The following is a 17,671-nucleotide window of genomic DNA, read 5'->3' as shown; positions in this document are numbered from 1 at the left end:
CGACTCCTTCGCACAGTTTTTGGTTGGGATGGAGCCCACTAAGATGCTCCACCTCCTCGGGACGCAAGAGGCCCCGGATCATTTTGGTGAGATCTGTGCTGATATCATCACCAAAAATATTTGGCAAGACCAGGGGCCTCTCAACCTGTGGTGTCTGACCAGCGGAGGAGCCGGGAAGAGTATGTGAGCGAATTATTACATCAGGCTCCTCCTCTAGAACCACTGTCTCGAAGACCGGCTCCGTTGCAGCTTTTCTCTTTCAGTGATTTAGAGGAGCCGGGTCCTCTTCAGTAACCGGAGAGATAGTTTCTTCCCTGGCAGGGACAGTCTCTTCTTGGACTTCAGCATCCGCCCGGACTTCAGCCTCTTGACGGGCCCGGCGTTCTTCCTCTTCTTGAGCCTCCCGAGCCCTCTTTTCTGCCCGAGCTTGCTTTTGCTTGGCCTTCCTCTTATTGGCCGCCTCGAGAAGACTGGCCTTAATCATGTCTTCTTCTACTGCACCAGAGTTGAGAGTTAGAGAAATAAAATGCAGATTAAAAAGACAGAGGGGAAAGTAATTTACCGGTCTGTGACTCAGCCTGACCAAATGCATCTATGGCCTGATCCACAGGATCTTCAGGCCGGGGCCCTATCCCATAATGAACCAGGTTGCCCCCCCACCCCGATCAGCACTGAAGATAAAAAGAACTGGCCTTCTAAAGTGTCCCGAGCATAAGTAAAGGGGGGAAGAAGTTTAAAGTCCCGGGGAAGTTTCGGTTGCTCTGGCATTGAATGCAAGAAGCCTGACGCACAGGTCAAGGGGGTCGGGATGTGCAAAAAGAAAAATTTTGTTTTCCACCCCTTTAATGATGAAGGGATGTCGGTCAGAAATCGGTAATGCATCCAGACCATAAAAGAGAAAACCCCATCATTAAACCGACAAGAGTAAAAGAAATGAAAAATGGAGGAGTTAATTGGGATATTTTTCATACGAAATAAAATAAAAGTGGCTGCCATAATTCGAAAGGCATTGGGGTGGAGGTGGTTAATCGGAAGCCCAAAATATCGGGCAATTCCCTCAAAGAAGTGGTGTATCGGGAAACGGAGACCAATCTTCAGTTGTTCTTAGAAAAAGGTTTGGAAGCCGGGGGGTGGGGTGTCCTGGTGATCGTTTGGCCCGGGAATTTTGATTTTGTATGAGGAAGGGATCGATCCTAGGGACCTAATCTCATCCGAAGCTCCAGAACGAAGGATAGAGGTCACTATCGAGAACCACAAGGGCCCTGCTACCTTACCTTTCTCTTTTCCATGGGCACCGAGGGGTCGGGAGGAAGAGGCTTTGGTTTTTGGCTTAGAAAAAAGTCGGGAGGAAGGAATAGGGATACCTACGGGAATATGCGCAGAAGGAGTTCTCCTCCGATAAACACCTAGCATTCCGGCCTGAGGTAGAAGAGTTGGAATTTGACATGATCAGAAAATAGAAGTAAAATAAGTAAGGAAAAAGGAACTTACGAGCAAGGAAAGAAGATGAGGGGTGGCAGGTAAACGCAGAAGACCACCGGAGTTAGGATGTGCACGTCGGAAAGCTTGAGAGAAAAATTTGCAAGAGTTTGGCCACTGGTTCGAATTTGCAAGTGATTTTTGAAAAACCAGTGAACTACTATATATAGGAAGATGAGTTAATCTACGCCGTTGATTTAAAATGAATCGGATGGATCAGATTGACATGGGAAATCGCGCGGGATATCTGAAAAGACAAGCGCGGGATTCGAGGCGCTATGATGATTTATCTTCTCGGAAAGCGAAGAGTCTCTGACAACTTTAATGCTAAGACTTACGTCAGCACGGATAGGGTGACATCATCCCTATCATCTCGGGGAGACTAAACGACAAATATTTCACCTGGCCGGACACATAAGACTGATCGGGACAACGAGTATGACTCTAGCCCGACTATTTAAGGCTGGAGTGATGATATCCCGGGATGTCCCGGGTCATGGATAGTTCCCGGAATAACCCGGGACATGAAGCTGAGCCATTGGTGGTGCCCTGGTCAGGAGGATCGATTATTCCCGGGTCAATAAGATGATAATCTGAATAGAAATCTGGGTCTCAAATTTCCCGGGACGTTGGGAGTATGACTTGACAGGAAGAATAAGTAGAGAGGCCAGTCGAAAGGCCGGGCCATTGGAACACCCGGACTTAAACTATCCGGGATATTGGATGTCCGGGCTCTCATGTAAATGCCCGAGAGGCACCCTACCCGGGCCATTTCAATAAACGTGCCACATTTAATAACGCCGACAAAGTAGGGTGTATGCGGTCGACCTATCTCTGACATCAATGCAAGTGGTTGACAAAATTTAGTAGGTTGGATGTGACTAGTATGAGATTTGACATGTCAGAACAATATGGTATAATCAGCCGCCCTACTATAATTAATGATCAACACAAAGAACGAGGTCATCATTGCATCTCCCACTATAAATGTCAGGTTCACTTTTTGCATTTATTCTCTATTCAGCTATTGAATACACTCATTTATTGTGCATTTACTACACCTTCCACACCAATCTCACAACCATCACTTGGTTACATTGGTTTCTTGCTCGAGTTATTCACTGACTTAAGCATCGGAGTGGTCACGCCAAACACCCCTTCGGCGCCCATTCACGTGGTTACTCTCTTAGTTGCAGATATTCACATCTATTTCGGGAAGCAAGCTTTTAATCCAGACGTCTTGCTCTTATTTTTCCCAACATTTTGATAGTAGATTCGGTAGAGCATCCGACCCGGCTCACTCATTTCACCCGGATCACATCATTTTTTTTTTAAATGGGCTTGACTTGGATTGCACGGACCTATCAGTTATTTAATTCAGTAAACACTTCTTCCCGAACAAGTCAGGCGATTTGCAAATGTATTCTTTCCTTTCCAAGAAGTCTGCTTACAAATCTATTCTTCCCTCTTCTTTCCCAAGAAGTCTGAGTCGCCAATTTGCAAATATCTTCTTCCCTATATATATATCTATATATATATATATATATATATATATATATGTATATATATATATATGTATATGTATATATATCTATATGTATATGTATATATATGTATATGTATATATTTTGGATTCGATATTTCACAGTGGATTTTCTAGTTGAACAAATGGTAATATTCAACCATTCAGGATAGAGGGGAATACAAAAATAGATGTTCACGCAGGAGCTCTCTTCTTATTGATAGTATAGTAAATGTGATAAATAAAAGAGGTGTAAAAAGACAGAAACTCGAGCTCGACCCGATCTGGTACGTGACTAGTCAAGTAGTTATAATAATTGGGCCGATTTCGGGTAGAGAAAATAAAACTCGAAAAAATTGAGTACCTGAGACCCGAAAATTCGACCCACTGCCCACCCCTTCGCACAACCTTAGAGAATCTATGGGGAATTCAAATACATGATAACAATCATAAATAATTAATCACTATTTGCAAAAATTAATAATAATAAATTATTTATAGCGCACATATATATTTTAAATATAATTACATACACACTATATTAATAGTAGAATTCATATAAGGCAATCCTATGTCGGGGGGAGGGGCATCGCTGAAAATAAATTCGATGAATCCTAAAAATTGAGAAATAAAAGTAAATATAAATTAATTACGAGTGCTCTTCCTGAATCGTCAAGGATTCCCGCTCCTCCTGACGCATAATTAACTCCTCTCAGGATACTTGATCCAGTTGCATTTGCAAACGGCGGGATGGAATCAGCAAACCCTAGCGACTGAGCTGCATCCATGGATATTACAGTATTATTCATACATATTATATATGTATATAAATAACATGAAGAGGGAGGAGGGTGGGTCCGAATGGAAACGAACCCAGGTAATCTGGAACGTTCTTCTTGCTGGTGAATCTTCCTGTCGGGCCGCCAGGATAATCGATCCCGTAAGGTAAATAATTTACCTTGGCCACTGTGTTACGCATATTATTATTGCCATTATCAGACAACGAATCTCCCATGAAGAACAGACACGGGACAGCTTGCTGGCCATGAATCACAAACACTTGGGATTTCATAGAAATTACGGATAGCATGAAAATCATAACCCATTTTGCATGAATGATAATATGAGCCATTGAAAGAAATATTGTTTGATGAAAATTTAATGGGAGATGATGAATAATTAGAAAGTCTGCATTGGATGGCAGCTATGTATATAATCCGTTCAAATGCAAGGACGGATTCAAGAAAGATCATCACTGTATATATACAATGGCGTATTCATGGATATATCCAACCTACTACCTCAGCGATAGATACATAATTAATCAAAGTTGATTTTAAATAAAAAAAATTATAAATACATAAAAAAAATTAACGTCGCGATTATTGACGATCGAACATTTCGGTTTGTGCCTGCATGCTCAAGTCTAATAAAGGTGAAATCATTCACTATTGGATCAACTCTTAGGACAGAATTATCCGAGTTCCTGGCTAGACTACTCGACTTAGTCGATTGGTCTCGAAGTCTTAGCTCGCAAATTCTAAATGCCAGATTTCTCAGGTATACATCATATTAAAAAGTCGACTGCGAATGTTTAAGATCAGCTGGACATACTCTCACATATGGGAAATTCGATCTCAAACTCTGTAGGATCAAATGGTCAGACCAGTTTCATGCGAGACCTATATGAGTTATGTGGACCTCACGTAAAAAATCATGTATATATGGTCAAATCTTGATCATTCCCTGTAATGGGAGTACTGTCGAAGGACCCATCAGCATGTTCCAGTAACTAGCAAGAAAGTCTAAACAATAAAGAACAAATATCCTAAGAAACTCGAGATATGTCAGCAGACATACAGGTATCCCAGGTAGCATGGTATGAATAGATACAAATCATTTTCTGACGTATCACTCGTATATTTCATCCTTCGTATTATATACAACCACAAATTACAATACAGACAATCACCAATGACTAACAAAAATAACTTCTTACCAAGTCATGACCACATATAGATTGATTTTAAATAAGCTCGATTAATTGAGATGCAATACTTTTTCATGAATGATTCAAATAAGAGACTCGTCTCACAAAATACGACCCGTAAGACCGTTTCACACAAGTTTTTGCCATATAATAAATAATAGTAATTACTCTATGAAAATGAGGTTCGTTATTTATTTTGAGTAGGTCTCTTGTGAGACGGTCTCACAATCTTTATCTGTGAGACTGGTCAACTCTACCGATATTCACAATAAAAAATAATATTCTTAGCATAAAAAGTAATATTTTTCATTGATGACTCATTTAAAAGATCCATCTCACAAAATACGACCCGTAATACCGTCTCACATAAGTTTTTGTTTTAATCCCGACAAACACGAGTTCTCAAACTTGTAAATCGAATATGCGATATTATTCACATATATTGTACTATAAAAAAGTTATATTTATCCAGATTTTTTTTATTTGTTTTAGGTTTGTCCGATAAATACTAATTGAAATATGAATTTGGAAGTTAGTTACGTATTTATGACGATATTCATTTATGTAATGCTAAATCGTGGAAAAGTTAGATATAATTAGGAAAAAATTAGTTATACATTGATTATTAGAAAAAGATATTATCTGCCTGCCTAACACGTTTTGACTTTGGGAACATATTTGTTGCTCTTGCGAATGGTATGCACATGAAATCTTGATGAGTTTAAATATTTAAATATTTTTATTTATTTTAAAAATAATAATTTATCGACAATGAATTATTAAAAAAATTTGATTCCTTGATATGAACATGTGACCATCTTATAATTTGACAATCCTAAAGCATTCATAGGCATTGATTTCGTTAGAAGATTCATTGGTAAAAATGAAATAGTAAATCAAATTTTAAAAGCATATATAATTGATTTATACATTAGTTCTAGTATAATAAATTTTAAATAACATCATTTTGTTACAATTAAATTTCGAACTCAATACATTACCACAAAATTGAGATTTTTTTGTCAAATGAGCTACAAGTCATCGATATGAGATTAAACTTAATTAATTACATAGTAGAGAACAATATAAAGTGGTTTAAATTACGGATGTAAACGAATTGAGTCGGCTCGAAAATATTTGATTTGTATCGAACTCGAGCCCCAAATTATTTTATGTTAGTCGCGACCTGCTCATAAGCTTTAATATTTTATTAATATAATATAATTATATATTAAATAACTATATTTCAAGCATTTATTTCCGAGTAGCCCGAAACATGTTCGAATATTTCGAGGCGAACTTGAATTCGAGTCTTGAATCAAAATGAATTCGAGCCAACGTTATTAAAATTTTCGAGTTTCGGATCGAACTCAACCTCGAATATATCTAATTCAATCCTGAAATTTTTCTTCATATTTGGCTTGATTGAGGAACAAATAAACCTAGAAATGGAGCGAGCCACTATTCTTCAACCATCTATGCTTTATGGCTCGGAGTGTTAGACCACTACATGACTATATACGAATAAGATGTCGGTAGCAGATAAGTGTATGTTAAGATAGATGTATGACGAAACGCACAATGACAGAATTAGGAATGAAAGGACTATGAGCTATTTAATCGTAGCTCAATAGAGGATAAGATTCAGGAGAGATTTCTAATATAGTCTGATCATGTGAAGAATATTAAGCCAAAGGTTTGTCCAAACGCCATCAAGAATCATGCATAAGTCCTAATTATTTTCAAGCCTAGAACGCAGTCAAATTTTTTTTTTACTGTCAAAATCTATTATTATATATGTATTTTTTTTTTTTGAAACTGAGATTATCCTTACACTTATTTGCTGAGTGATGAACATGTCACTCACTCTAAACTCCTATCAGATAAGAATAAGGAAAGATGGAGAATCAAGAACATATCCAGTTTTAGAGATTGTGAAGAAAAATAAAATTGTTGTAGTTTTTTAATTTTATTTTTTAGATTATGTTATACATTCCACTACTATAAAATATTATATCATCATGTTATTTTGGAGTTGTGAAGAAAATATTATGTTTTACGAAATAAATACACTGGTTTGGAAATTGTGTACTTCTGATACTTGTTGTTTACGATTGTATTATAATTAAACAACGTCGATGTCGATACGGTTCGGTCATGTGACGTGATATTTAAGTGGTATCAGTGCCTTCGGGTTCACAATCCGGTTGGGGGAAATTCAGGTGTCTTAGAGCCTGTTTTAGTATTAAGATAAGATGCGCAAACATGGCTCTTAAGCACCGCCTACCAGGCACCACAGTGCCAAAAATTCGAGCCCAAAAAGCCATTAGAAGGTGCCTCGACAAATTTTTTTTTAGGTACGATAGCCTAAGATCCACCAGAAGACGCCTCAACGCCTAGGTCTTTTTCGATTTTTGGAATTTTTTGCATTACTCATAATTTTTTGTAGGAAAATCGGAATTCGATTATGCAAGAAACCTTATGACAAATGATATCCATCTATATAAAAATCTCCAAACTTTTCATTTTTTGAAATTTCTCGAAAAATCTAGTTCTACCCTTTTATTGCACCGAAATACTTTAAACTGTTTGATTGATGCTACTTGCAGTTTATTTAATTTATCTTTATTAGAAATATATCTATCAGAGATAACTTGATTTAAGCTTCTAACTGAAGATGAAGATTTGACTCGAGGATAATAAATTATCGATGAAAAATTAATATTCGAAAATCTGATATAAGAATTATATAATAAGTTTTGGATGTTTTAATATGAAAATTGTTTTTGTTTCAATAATTAACATCGTGAACATTCAATTTGGGTTCTTAAAAATGCCAAGTACTAATTTTAATATATAAGATATTGGTGTTTGTTTTTTTAAAATGAATGCGAGAAAAAATATTTTTGAGCTAAGAAATTTATATCATTTTGGGATAACAAGTTCAAACTGTTTGACCCTCCTTCAAATGGGTTGATATGTCATCAACCCAACTTCCAAACCCATCCCATTTTTACGGCGGTGGTGGACCCAACTCAATTTGACAAGTTTGGTGAATATGTTTACTTTGCAATTATAAATGAGTTTAATGAACTGAGCCCAAACTATAGGATATTCTAGTAGTTTGAGAATGTTCCCTGAAGATTTACCAAGCACACCTTCTGACTGAGAAATTGAGTCCGAGATCAACATGATGCCGGGTGCAGCGCCCATTTCAAAAGTACCATATAGAATGACACCAATAGAACTCAAAGAGCTTAATGAGCAACTTCAAAAACTACTAGACAAAAAGCAGATTTGGCCAAGTGCATCACCATCGGGAGAAACTTTCTTTTCATCAAGAAGAAACACGAAAACATGAGATTGTGCGTAGACAATAGAAAATTGAATAGGATCACAATCAAGAACAATTACTCCCTCCTGAGAATCGATGACCTCTTTGACCAACTGAAAGGAGCTAAGGTATTTTCAAAGCTCGATTTTCGATCATGAAATCATCAACTAAAAGTTAATGTAGAAGATATTCCTAAGAGAGTAGCCTTCATCACAAGATATGGGCATTATGAGTTCATGATGATGCATTTTGTTTTAACAAATGCCCCCGTAGCTGTCATGTATCTCAAGAATCATGTATTCAACTCATTCTTTTACAAGTTCGTGGTAGTCTTTATTGATGAGATTCTTGTCTACTCTCCAAGCAAGGGAGATACGAAGAGCACCTCCAAATGACTCTCCAGATCTTAAAGGAGAAAGAGCTTTATGCCAAATTTAATAAATGTGAATTTTTTTTGCCAGATAATGTGATATTCTCGGGTCACATAATCTCCACTGAAGGTATATCTATTAGCTACCACCCACGGAAAACCAATAAAGTAATTGATGCCCTAATTCAAAATGACATGGGGAAGAAAACCCTCACATCATTATCTGTTAAACCATATTTATGCGAAATGGTGAAGATAACTCAGGACCAAGATCTCGATTCGACAAACTCAAAGCTCAAGTCAAGTAATTAAAAGACTCTTGAATTCAAGACCGATCACAACATACTCTTTTGGATCATGAAATATAGATTGTGCCTGCCAGACATTGAAAGCTTATATCAAAAAGTCATGACAGAAACACACAAACAAAATTTGTAGTTCATCCCAAAAGCACTAAGATGTAAAAAAAACTTAAATAATTTTTTTGTGTGGAATGAAATGAAGAGAGACACCGCAAAGTTTTTCTCTAGATGCCAAGTGTGTCAACACGTAAAAGTTGAACACCGAAGTTCTGGAAGACTACTTCAACGTTTAGAAATCCAAGAATAAAAATAGAAGCAAATTTCTATGAATTTCATAGTAGGTTTACCAAAGTCATGTCAGGGTCATGGCAGAATATGTGTGATTAATCATTTCATATGTCTAAGTACAGTGATATAATCATACCAAAAGTGAAGCTACTTGAGAGATGAAGGAGAAGATGCAAAGTTAATATCCCTACATTTTTAAGACCAAGCAATCTCAAATTTCGATAACAAAACTTTCAATAATGAGAGAGTGATGTGAAGACCTAAAAAATTGGGCTCAAATTCAAAATGTACACAAGCTCATAATTGAAATTTGAAAGGGTATTTAGACACATGTTACAATCAGATTTTAACAGCCTCAATTGCTCATAAAAATTGAGTTTATCGATATTAAATAGGGTAATAAATGCATCCTTTCAGCTTATCATTGGAGGAATATAATAGAGGCATTGATTTAGTGAAAAACCATAGCAAAAATTCAGATTTTTCAAACAACACCAGCTGTCAAAAGATGGACAAAATTCTACAACACTTGCGTTCAAGGGTGCTGCAAGAATATTAAGCCAAAGTTCTGTCCAAACATCGTCCAAATTCACGCAGAAGTCCTAGTTATTTTCAAGCCAATCACACCAATTTCTATCAACTTTTGATTCAAGGACAATCAGGTAAATGATCTTATACATTTATATTTTTATAAAAGTTTTGTATACTTGTTTTCTGTAAGTAGGCTTTTTTTAAAAAAAAAATATGCATATTTTATTTTAAAATAAAATATATTTACATGTATAATTTAAAAGAATGGTTTTATCTGAAAATGTGATTTTTTTGTTAATTTGTGTGCACGAGTAATGATGAATTGAATGGTAGAGATACGTATTCTGAACATTACCGATTATTGTTTACTACTTATTAGAGATATAACATATATGAGACTAATATCAATTTATCCATGAAGAACGTAGTTATTCCATTGTACTTCTGAAAGATGATTACTATTATTATTTATCACTGAATTTCCGATTACTATTATCCGAAAATTATTTAATTTGCTGTCAAAATCTACTATTGTATATGTATTATTTTCAAAACTGAGATAACTCTCGTCTCCATTTGCTGAGTGACAATCATATCAATCACTCACTCAAAATCCCTCTCAGATAAGAATGAGGAAAAATTCGAGGATGAAGAACACAACCAGTTTTGGGGATGCTGAAGAAGAATAAGAATGTTGTTTTTTATTTTCGTTTTCGAAAGAATATTTTTACATTTCGCTGTTATAAATCAGTATGTTATTATGTTAATTTGGAGTTGTAAAGAAAATATTTCGTTATTGAAATAAATAGACTAGTTTGGAAATTATGTATTTACGAGGCTTGTTGCTTATGATTGTGTGATGGTTAAACAACGTGAATGTTAATACACATTTTTAATGAGGCGTGAGATCCGAGGTGCCGAGGAGATTTCTAGCTTGGACTGAGGGAAGACTTAAAACTCAAGGCCAAGAGACTCAAAAGTTTGGCTATAAATACAAAAATTTATACCACCTTTTATGCATTCACATATACTTTATCTCTATTTTCATGAGAGAGTTTTTCGGCGCCCAATCACTGGTTTATATTGAGTGTGCAGAAGATCAGCTTGGGTCCTCGGCTACATCAGATAGAGGAAACTCTGCCTGAGAAAGTTGCCACATCTACCCAACTTTTTCAGGCGACGTCAGTATACATTGTCAATCCCCGAGTCTGAATTCTCCTCGACCAAAATAATTAACCTAAAAAATATTGGATACCGAATCAAAAGTAAAAAAAAAAAATTTAAAAGTCCAGCCTCCTAACATGAATGATGAAGTTATTTCCTTGAACAAAACCTCACACTCCTATATTTCCTACACTACATCTTGTGAACTTGTGTGAAGAGCAACCAACGACGCGTAAATGCCATCTTGAATCTTCATCAATGTATCATGCCTACCCTTTTCAGCAATGACCCCATTCTTCACAACGGCAATAGTATCCGCGCCTATTATGGTCGAGAGACGGTGTGCAACAACGATGGTGGTTCTGTTGACCATCACTTTGTCTAGTGCATCTTGTACTATTCGTTCCGACTCGGTGTCTAGTGCACTTGTTGCCTCATCAAGTAGAAGAATTTTTGGGTCCTTCAAGATTGCTCTTGCAATGGCTATTCTTTGTTTTTGTCCTCCCGATAACTGGACTCCTCGTTCCCCAACGTTGGTTTCGTAACCTTGAGGTAATCCGGATATGAAGTTGTGGGCATTGGCGGATTTTGTTGCTTGAATGATCTCTTCTTCTGTTATTTCACTTTGTTTTCCATAGGCAATGTTGGCGCGAATCGTGTCGTTAAAAAGAACAGGTTCTTGGCTCACCAATCCCATTTGTTGCCTCAGCCAGTTGAGTTTTAATCTTCGAATATCCACTCCGTCCAGGAATATTTCCCCAGAATCAGGGTCGTAAAATCTTTCTATGAGGCAAATAACTGTTGATTTACCACTTCCACTTTCTCCAACAAGAGCAACCGTCTGAAAAGCAATCGAAAAAGACCATTTTTAAGTTGTTCAAGTGATAATAGAAGAAGATATGGGAAGAATGGTGGAGCTTTACCTCACCAGAAGGGATACTTAGGCACAAATCCTTGAAGATTTGGATGTCAGGTCGTGTCGGATACCTGAAACTTACATGTTGTAACTCAATATCACCCAGAGTACTGGGCAGTGTTGTGCCTTCGTCACTGCCTGAGTCAATCTTAGGTTGGCTGTCAAGTATCTGAAATATGGAGGCAGCAGAGTCTTTAACTTTGTTAACATCTGGAGCTGTTGCACTTGCTTGAGAAACTCCTATGGCTGACATCGTAAGTGCAAAGAATACCTGAAAATATAATTATTTCGACCAAATTAACGGCATGAAATAACTAAGAATCGGTCCAAACAAGTAAACCACGAGCAAAAGAATCTTAAATTACCTTGAATACTTCACCAAATGTTGCTTCATGATGTTTCACAAGAACCGCGCCGATATAGAAACAAAAGGCATTTGCGCAATATAGTGCCAAAGTGCCGACACCAAAACTTGCTCCACTAACAATACCGAGCCTGACTCCTTGCTTCAAAGGAGCCTCACATTTCTGCTCATACATTTTCATTACCTTGTCTTCAGCACCAAATGATGCCACGGTTCTGATGCCACTGACTGCGTCATTTGCTACTTGGCTAGCTTCTTCATACATCACCTGCATTATACATATATCACATCTTTTGCAACAAATATTAGTTTTGTTTTAATGAACAACGGTTTCAAAGAAACCTTGGCATCGGCACTAAAGCCTTTGTAGAACTTCATCTGTAAAAATCCTTGGAGACCAACAAGCGGCAGCACGAGAAGTATTATGATTGCCAATAGCCAGTTTGCCGTAAAGGCAATAACAAGACCGGCGATTACAGTTGCTATATTTTGTACTATCAGAGCTAAAGCATCTCCTACCAGACTTCTTACAGTCGAGGCATCAGTAGATAGCCTTGCCCCAACCGCACCGCTGTATTCAGAAAAACCACCCATATTAAGTATTTCATTAAAATTATAGAACCCAATGCATGTCGTACACCAAAAGTATAGCTGATGATAGCTGCGAAACTTAAATACTTAGAAGTAGAGAACAACCCAATCAACATGCCACAAAAAATAAAAAATTGCCACACAAAACAGTAAGATAAATATCATTCGTTACAGAAACAAGCCACAAAAATGTTAGTGTTTCCTTAAATAATTAAAAAAAAAAAGAAGAGGACTGACCTTGAGTTGGCGGGATCATCAAACCAGCTAATTTCTTGGTGCACTATCTTCTTGAACGACAAAGAACGTATTCTTTGAATCAATTTACCACCAGCAATTCCAAAAAAGTAGTTCTGAACTGGTAAGGCAACCAATGTACACGTGCCTAAGACAACAAACATGAGTCCCCAAAATTTTGAGTCACTCCTCAGTCGATGTGGAGGTTCAAAGAAAATCTTAATGGCTGACGAGAGCAGTAGGCCAAAAATTGGGAGAACTACGCCGTTGGCCCCTGCACCGATGGATCCAAGTAGCAAATACAACAACTCTGGCTTATTTAGGTAGGCAAGCCGTCTAATAGAAACTCTCTTACGTTTCTTCAAAGTTTCCGCATTGTTTTCATCAATGCAATCACTTACTTCAGCTTCTTGGATATCAGAAAAGCCAGGAACACCATAGTTGATAGTGAATGAATGCCTGGCAGAACCATTGCTTGTAGATCTCTTCATTGAAATTCTCTGACTCGAAGACTTTCTCAAGCTTTGATCTATTTCAGCCGCAGCGTCTGCTTTCTGAAAGTTGGGTCCCCTTGAAAATTCAGCCTGTTTAGCTCCTTCTTGCATGCGAACAAGCTGTGTGTATGCTCCCTCGGGATCATTAATCAATTCAGCATGAGTACCTGGAATTAAATTTTTCATAAAAAAACATGATAAATACAATCGTACTAATAAATTAAGTTGTTTATAATCATGTACCTTGTTCTACTAATTTCCCAGCATGCACCACTGCGATAAGGTCTGCATTTCTGATAGTTGTCAACCGATGTGCAACAACCACTGTTGTTCGATTCAACATAACTTTTTCAAGTGCTTCTTGAACAATAAATTCCGACTCTGCGTCTAGAGCACTCGTTGCTTCGTCAAGAAGCAGTATTTTCGGATCTTTCAAAATGGCCCGAGCAATCGCGATTCTTTGCTTCTGACCACCGGAAAGCTGAGTACCATGTTCACCCACCATTGTGTCAAGACCCTGCAACAATAATTTTCTATTACAAAATCTTAAAATATAACACTGTAAACATTAGGACGAGTAAATAATTTACTATACCTGGGGCAGTATGTCAATGAATTTAGCAGCATTGGCAAGCTCAATAGCCTTCCTAATTTCCTCATCAGTAGCATCTTCTTTGCCGTATAATATGTTTTCCCTCATAGTCGTAGCAAATAATATAGGTTCTTGACTTACAAGACCCATTTTTCCTCTTATCCATTGGAGTCTCAGGTTCTTTAAATTCACCCCATCAATCAGGATTTCTCCAGCATTTGGATCATAAAATCTCTCGAGTAAGCTGATCACTGTGGACTTTCCACTCCCACTTTGCCCAACCAGAGCTGCAGTTTTACCACTAAGAACATGAAGTGAAAAACCCGCAAAAATTTGGACTTCTGGCCTCGCTGGATATCTGAAGTGCACATTCTTCAGTTCTATTTCACCTCGTATGTCTTCTAGGACAGTTCCACCGGCATCAGATGCATTGATTTTTGGTGTTCGTTCAATAGTCTCAAACATCTTGTATGCTGCAGCTTGACCTGCTGCAAATGCATTTATGCATGGAGAAGTCTGGCCAAGTGACCTGATCATGAAGACCATTAAGATTGAAGAGCAAAAAATAAGTGAAATCTTTCTTCATCGCATAAAAATGATGACACTTACATCCCCCCGGTCATTATCGACATAATAACGTTGATGACATTCCCTCCATTATAACCTTTTTCTACGATTAATTTGGCACCATACCATACAGCAAGTCCATAAGTTCCGAAAACAACCAACATCACAGTACCAATTCCAAATCCTGAAGCCATCCCTTGTTTGACAGTTGATGCATAAGCAATCTGCAGTTTGCTCTCGTAATTGTCTATCGCCTGTTTCTCTCCCGTGTATGATGCAACCTATGGATACAATCGAGCAGATTCCTCATATATAAAAGTACTGTACTTTAATGTAATATGGCCTTCTGCAAATTGGTCATTGAATTTTACCGTTCTAATTGCTCCGACTGTCTGTTCCACTACATTTCCAGCTTTCGCATATGCAATTTGCCCACGACTCGACATCTTTGACATGATAATTGCTGAGATTCCTCCAGCTATGACAAGAGCGGGAATGCAAGAAACTAACACCACGGCTAGGCGCCATCCTTTGCAAAAAGCAATGATAAAGCCACCGAAGAATGTTGACATAAATTGGATAAATTTCCCGACCTGTGAAAATCACTTACTAGTAATGTTTATTCGGCGAACTCTGGGTTACCAAACTTTTTTTTATTGGAATTACCAAACTTGACTGTGCAATTCATTCACCTATTGTTGCTTTAAAAACTTACTTTTTCACCCATGGCTTCTTGGATAAGAATAGTGTCCCCAGACATTCTCCCGATGACCTCTCCTGTTGTTGTTTGAGTATCAAAAAACTCAATATCTTGCCTTAGAATGGTTTTCAAGTACAACCCTCGTATTCGAGTAGCTTGTCTTTCTCCAGTCACCATCCAACATACCATTTCTGCAAGGAAATCGTGTCATTCTGCTTTTAGCACATCTGTGCAAATTTATTGTAATCCATAATAGAGTTTCACTCGATATTATATGCTACAAAAGCAACTGACTGGCCTTGATAATACTCTCTGCTCTAAGGAACGTCGCAAAGATTCGAGCATTCATTGATAAATCAATGACTATATAATATATGTGCCATAAAAAAGAATGCAGTATCCACTTACGAAGAAGTGAAGCACATCCGGCGCCAATTCCCAAGTACACATATTTGAGGGATACCTGTTATATATAGAGTGCAGATGAATTTACTTTAAAACACTAACAATAAAGGGATACTGAGTATGTTTGATATCGGTCAATTTCGCATTCAAAGTGGTAAAAAAGGGCAGAGTATACAAGGCAAGTCAGTCCTTAACAGTCAAAATATCCAAAGTTTTTTCATAATAATATCCGGATTTCATATTCAGTTCGATCAAGATTTTATGTTATTATAATTTAATTTGTATTCTTAGACAACAACAGTCTCTCTTAAGATGATATAGAAAAAACTTATGATCACGATTTCATCGGTTCGCAACACATATATTAATTAGCTCTGCATCTTATGATCATTTGCACAACTGATCCAAATAATTTAATGTTAGAGCAGCCTTCAAAAACTTGTTCAAATCCTTTAACCAGCAGTTATAGCCTCCCATTTCATTATAATTCATGCAGCATTCAGTAACTTATTTCAAATCCTTCGACAGTACTTATAGCCTCCCATGTCATCGAAAAAAATCCTTTGGTGGGTTAGTGCGAAATCAATTATAGAAGGAAAATTATCTGCGAGTCGTGCAAAGTACCGAATTAAAGCACATTTTCATAGTATCTCCATAAAACAGGATTCCAAGTCCAGTGCTCTGAAACCCTACCAATTCATGCAGCAATAAATTCAACCAATATAGAATGCAAAAAATTACGGAATCCAAACAAAGAAACCCAGATTTCAAGCGAAGAAATGCGAAAATAAAAGGCAAAATCACCTGCGACACTTCATGCACAACATCTGATTGATTGGCCCCGCCGAAAGAATTAATCAACTGGCCAAAAATAAGAGTCATGAGTGGCTGTGTCATCCCATTGGCCATCGCGGAGATTGTCCCAACAACGATGAGGGCCACATCGAACCTATCTGCAAAAGAAAAAAGTTTAAAGAACGAAACTTTCTGGTCTCCTTTCTTCTCTGAAGAATGCTTCAATGGCTGGCCTTCATCTTCCACCATTTTTTGTATAGTCTTTAATTTATCGTCGTCAAGCTTCCGATACAATGGTTCTTGAATTGATTTCAAGAAAACAGCGGCACTTTTCTCGTAGGGTGAAAATAATGAAGAGTTTTCAGAAACTTGAATTCATGATTCTTGAACCGTATACGTTCCTTTATATAATATATATACACATTAACCAAGTTTCCCGAATTTATTGCGTTTAGATATTCATTGATTCAAGAATTAACCCCTTCTAGAAATTCTTGAAATAGACATTCTACTTCTTGAAGCGCAAGAATCAGTTCAAAATTTTCTGTAGTATATCGAACAGATTTGCCGGATTTCTAGGATTACTTCTGAATGAAGGATGGCTTCTAGAAGTTATTAATAAGTTCTTATCTACTCATGCAAAAAAAAAAAAATGGGATTTAGAATTCCCTAGTTGATAAACAAGATATTTAAAAAATCCTCGTTGTTGATAATCAAGATATTGAAAACATAGGTGATTTATAGTTCTTTTTATGTTAAATAATATTAATTTTAACCGTTAAATCTGATTCTTAAAAAATATTTTAACTAAACAACGGAATTCTAAATCTATGGATTCTAATTCCAATCTTATTTTTCATTGACTTTCGTGTATATATGTAATATTTTACTATTTTTTAAAAATATTAATCGGTCTCTAATCCGTCTCTACAGTAAAATAGAGACCGATTACCGACCGAATTGGTTGGTATCAATAACTTTGGTCGCTAAATGTGAGAGACCGATACAATTAGTCGGTCTCTAAATTAGAGAC

At 37.0% G+C, this 17,671-nt stretch overlaps 1 protein-coding gene across 1 annotated transcript; it reads right to left on the bottom strand.

Annotated features, from left to right (window-relative positions):
* Nucleotides 1-11,095: 11,095 nt before the first annotated feature.
* On the bottom strand, nucleotides 11,096-16,988 carry LOC142540562 (ABC transporter B family member 9-like). The gene is made up of 12 exons (XM_075646819.1): nucleotides 16,648-16,988; nucleotides 15,847-15,901; nucleotides 15,454-15,629; nucleotides 15,110-15,331; nucleotides 14,781-15,019; nucleotides 14,175-14,700; nucleotides 13,823-14,096; nucleotides 13,089-13,746; nucleotides 12,603-12,831; nucleotides 12,262-12,528; nucleotides 11,904-12,167; nucleotides 11,096-11,821 (listed from the first exon to the last, which is right to left on the bottom strand). The coding sequence occupies exons 1-12, from the start codon at nucleotides 16,885-16,887 to the stop codon at nucleotides 11,168-11,170; spliced, it is 3,804 nt and encodes a 1,267-aa protein (XP_075502934.1). The 5' UTR covers nucleotides 16,888-16,988; the 3' UTR covers nucleotides 11,096-11,167.
* Nucleotides 16,989-17,671: the final 683 nt, after the last annotated feature.

Source organism: Primulina tabacum, chromosome 3 (assembly GCF_025594145.1).
Source record: "Primulina tabacum isolate GXHZ01 chromosome 3, ASM2559414v2, whole genome shotgun sequence".
NCBI lineage: Eukaryota > Viridiplantae > Streptophyta > Magnoliopsida > Lamiales > Gesneriaceae > Primulina > Primulina tabacum.
Note: the sequence above shows the minus strand (reverse complement) of the source record. Positions and strands in the feature narration are given on the sequence as shown.

What these genes read in the sequence shown, in the direction of transcription:
- LOC142540562 (XM_075646819.1), bottom strand. Translation starts at nt 16,887, where the DNA reads ATGGTGGAAGATGAAGGCCAGCCATTGAAGCATTCTTCAGAGAAGAAA. An exon ending in TCATTGACATACTGCCCCAG is followed by an intron (nt 14,097 to 14,174) that starts GTATAGTAAATT and finishes TTATTGTTGCAG; the next exon opens with GGTCTTGACACAATGGTGGG. An exon ending in TAAGTATCCCTTCTGGTGAG is followed by an intron (nt 11,822 to 11,903) that starts GTAAAGCTCCAC and finishes ATTGCTTTTCAG; the next exon opens with ACGGTTGCTCTTGTTGGAGA.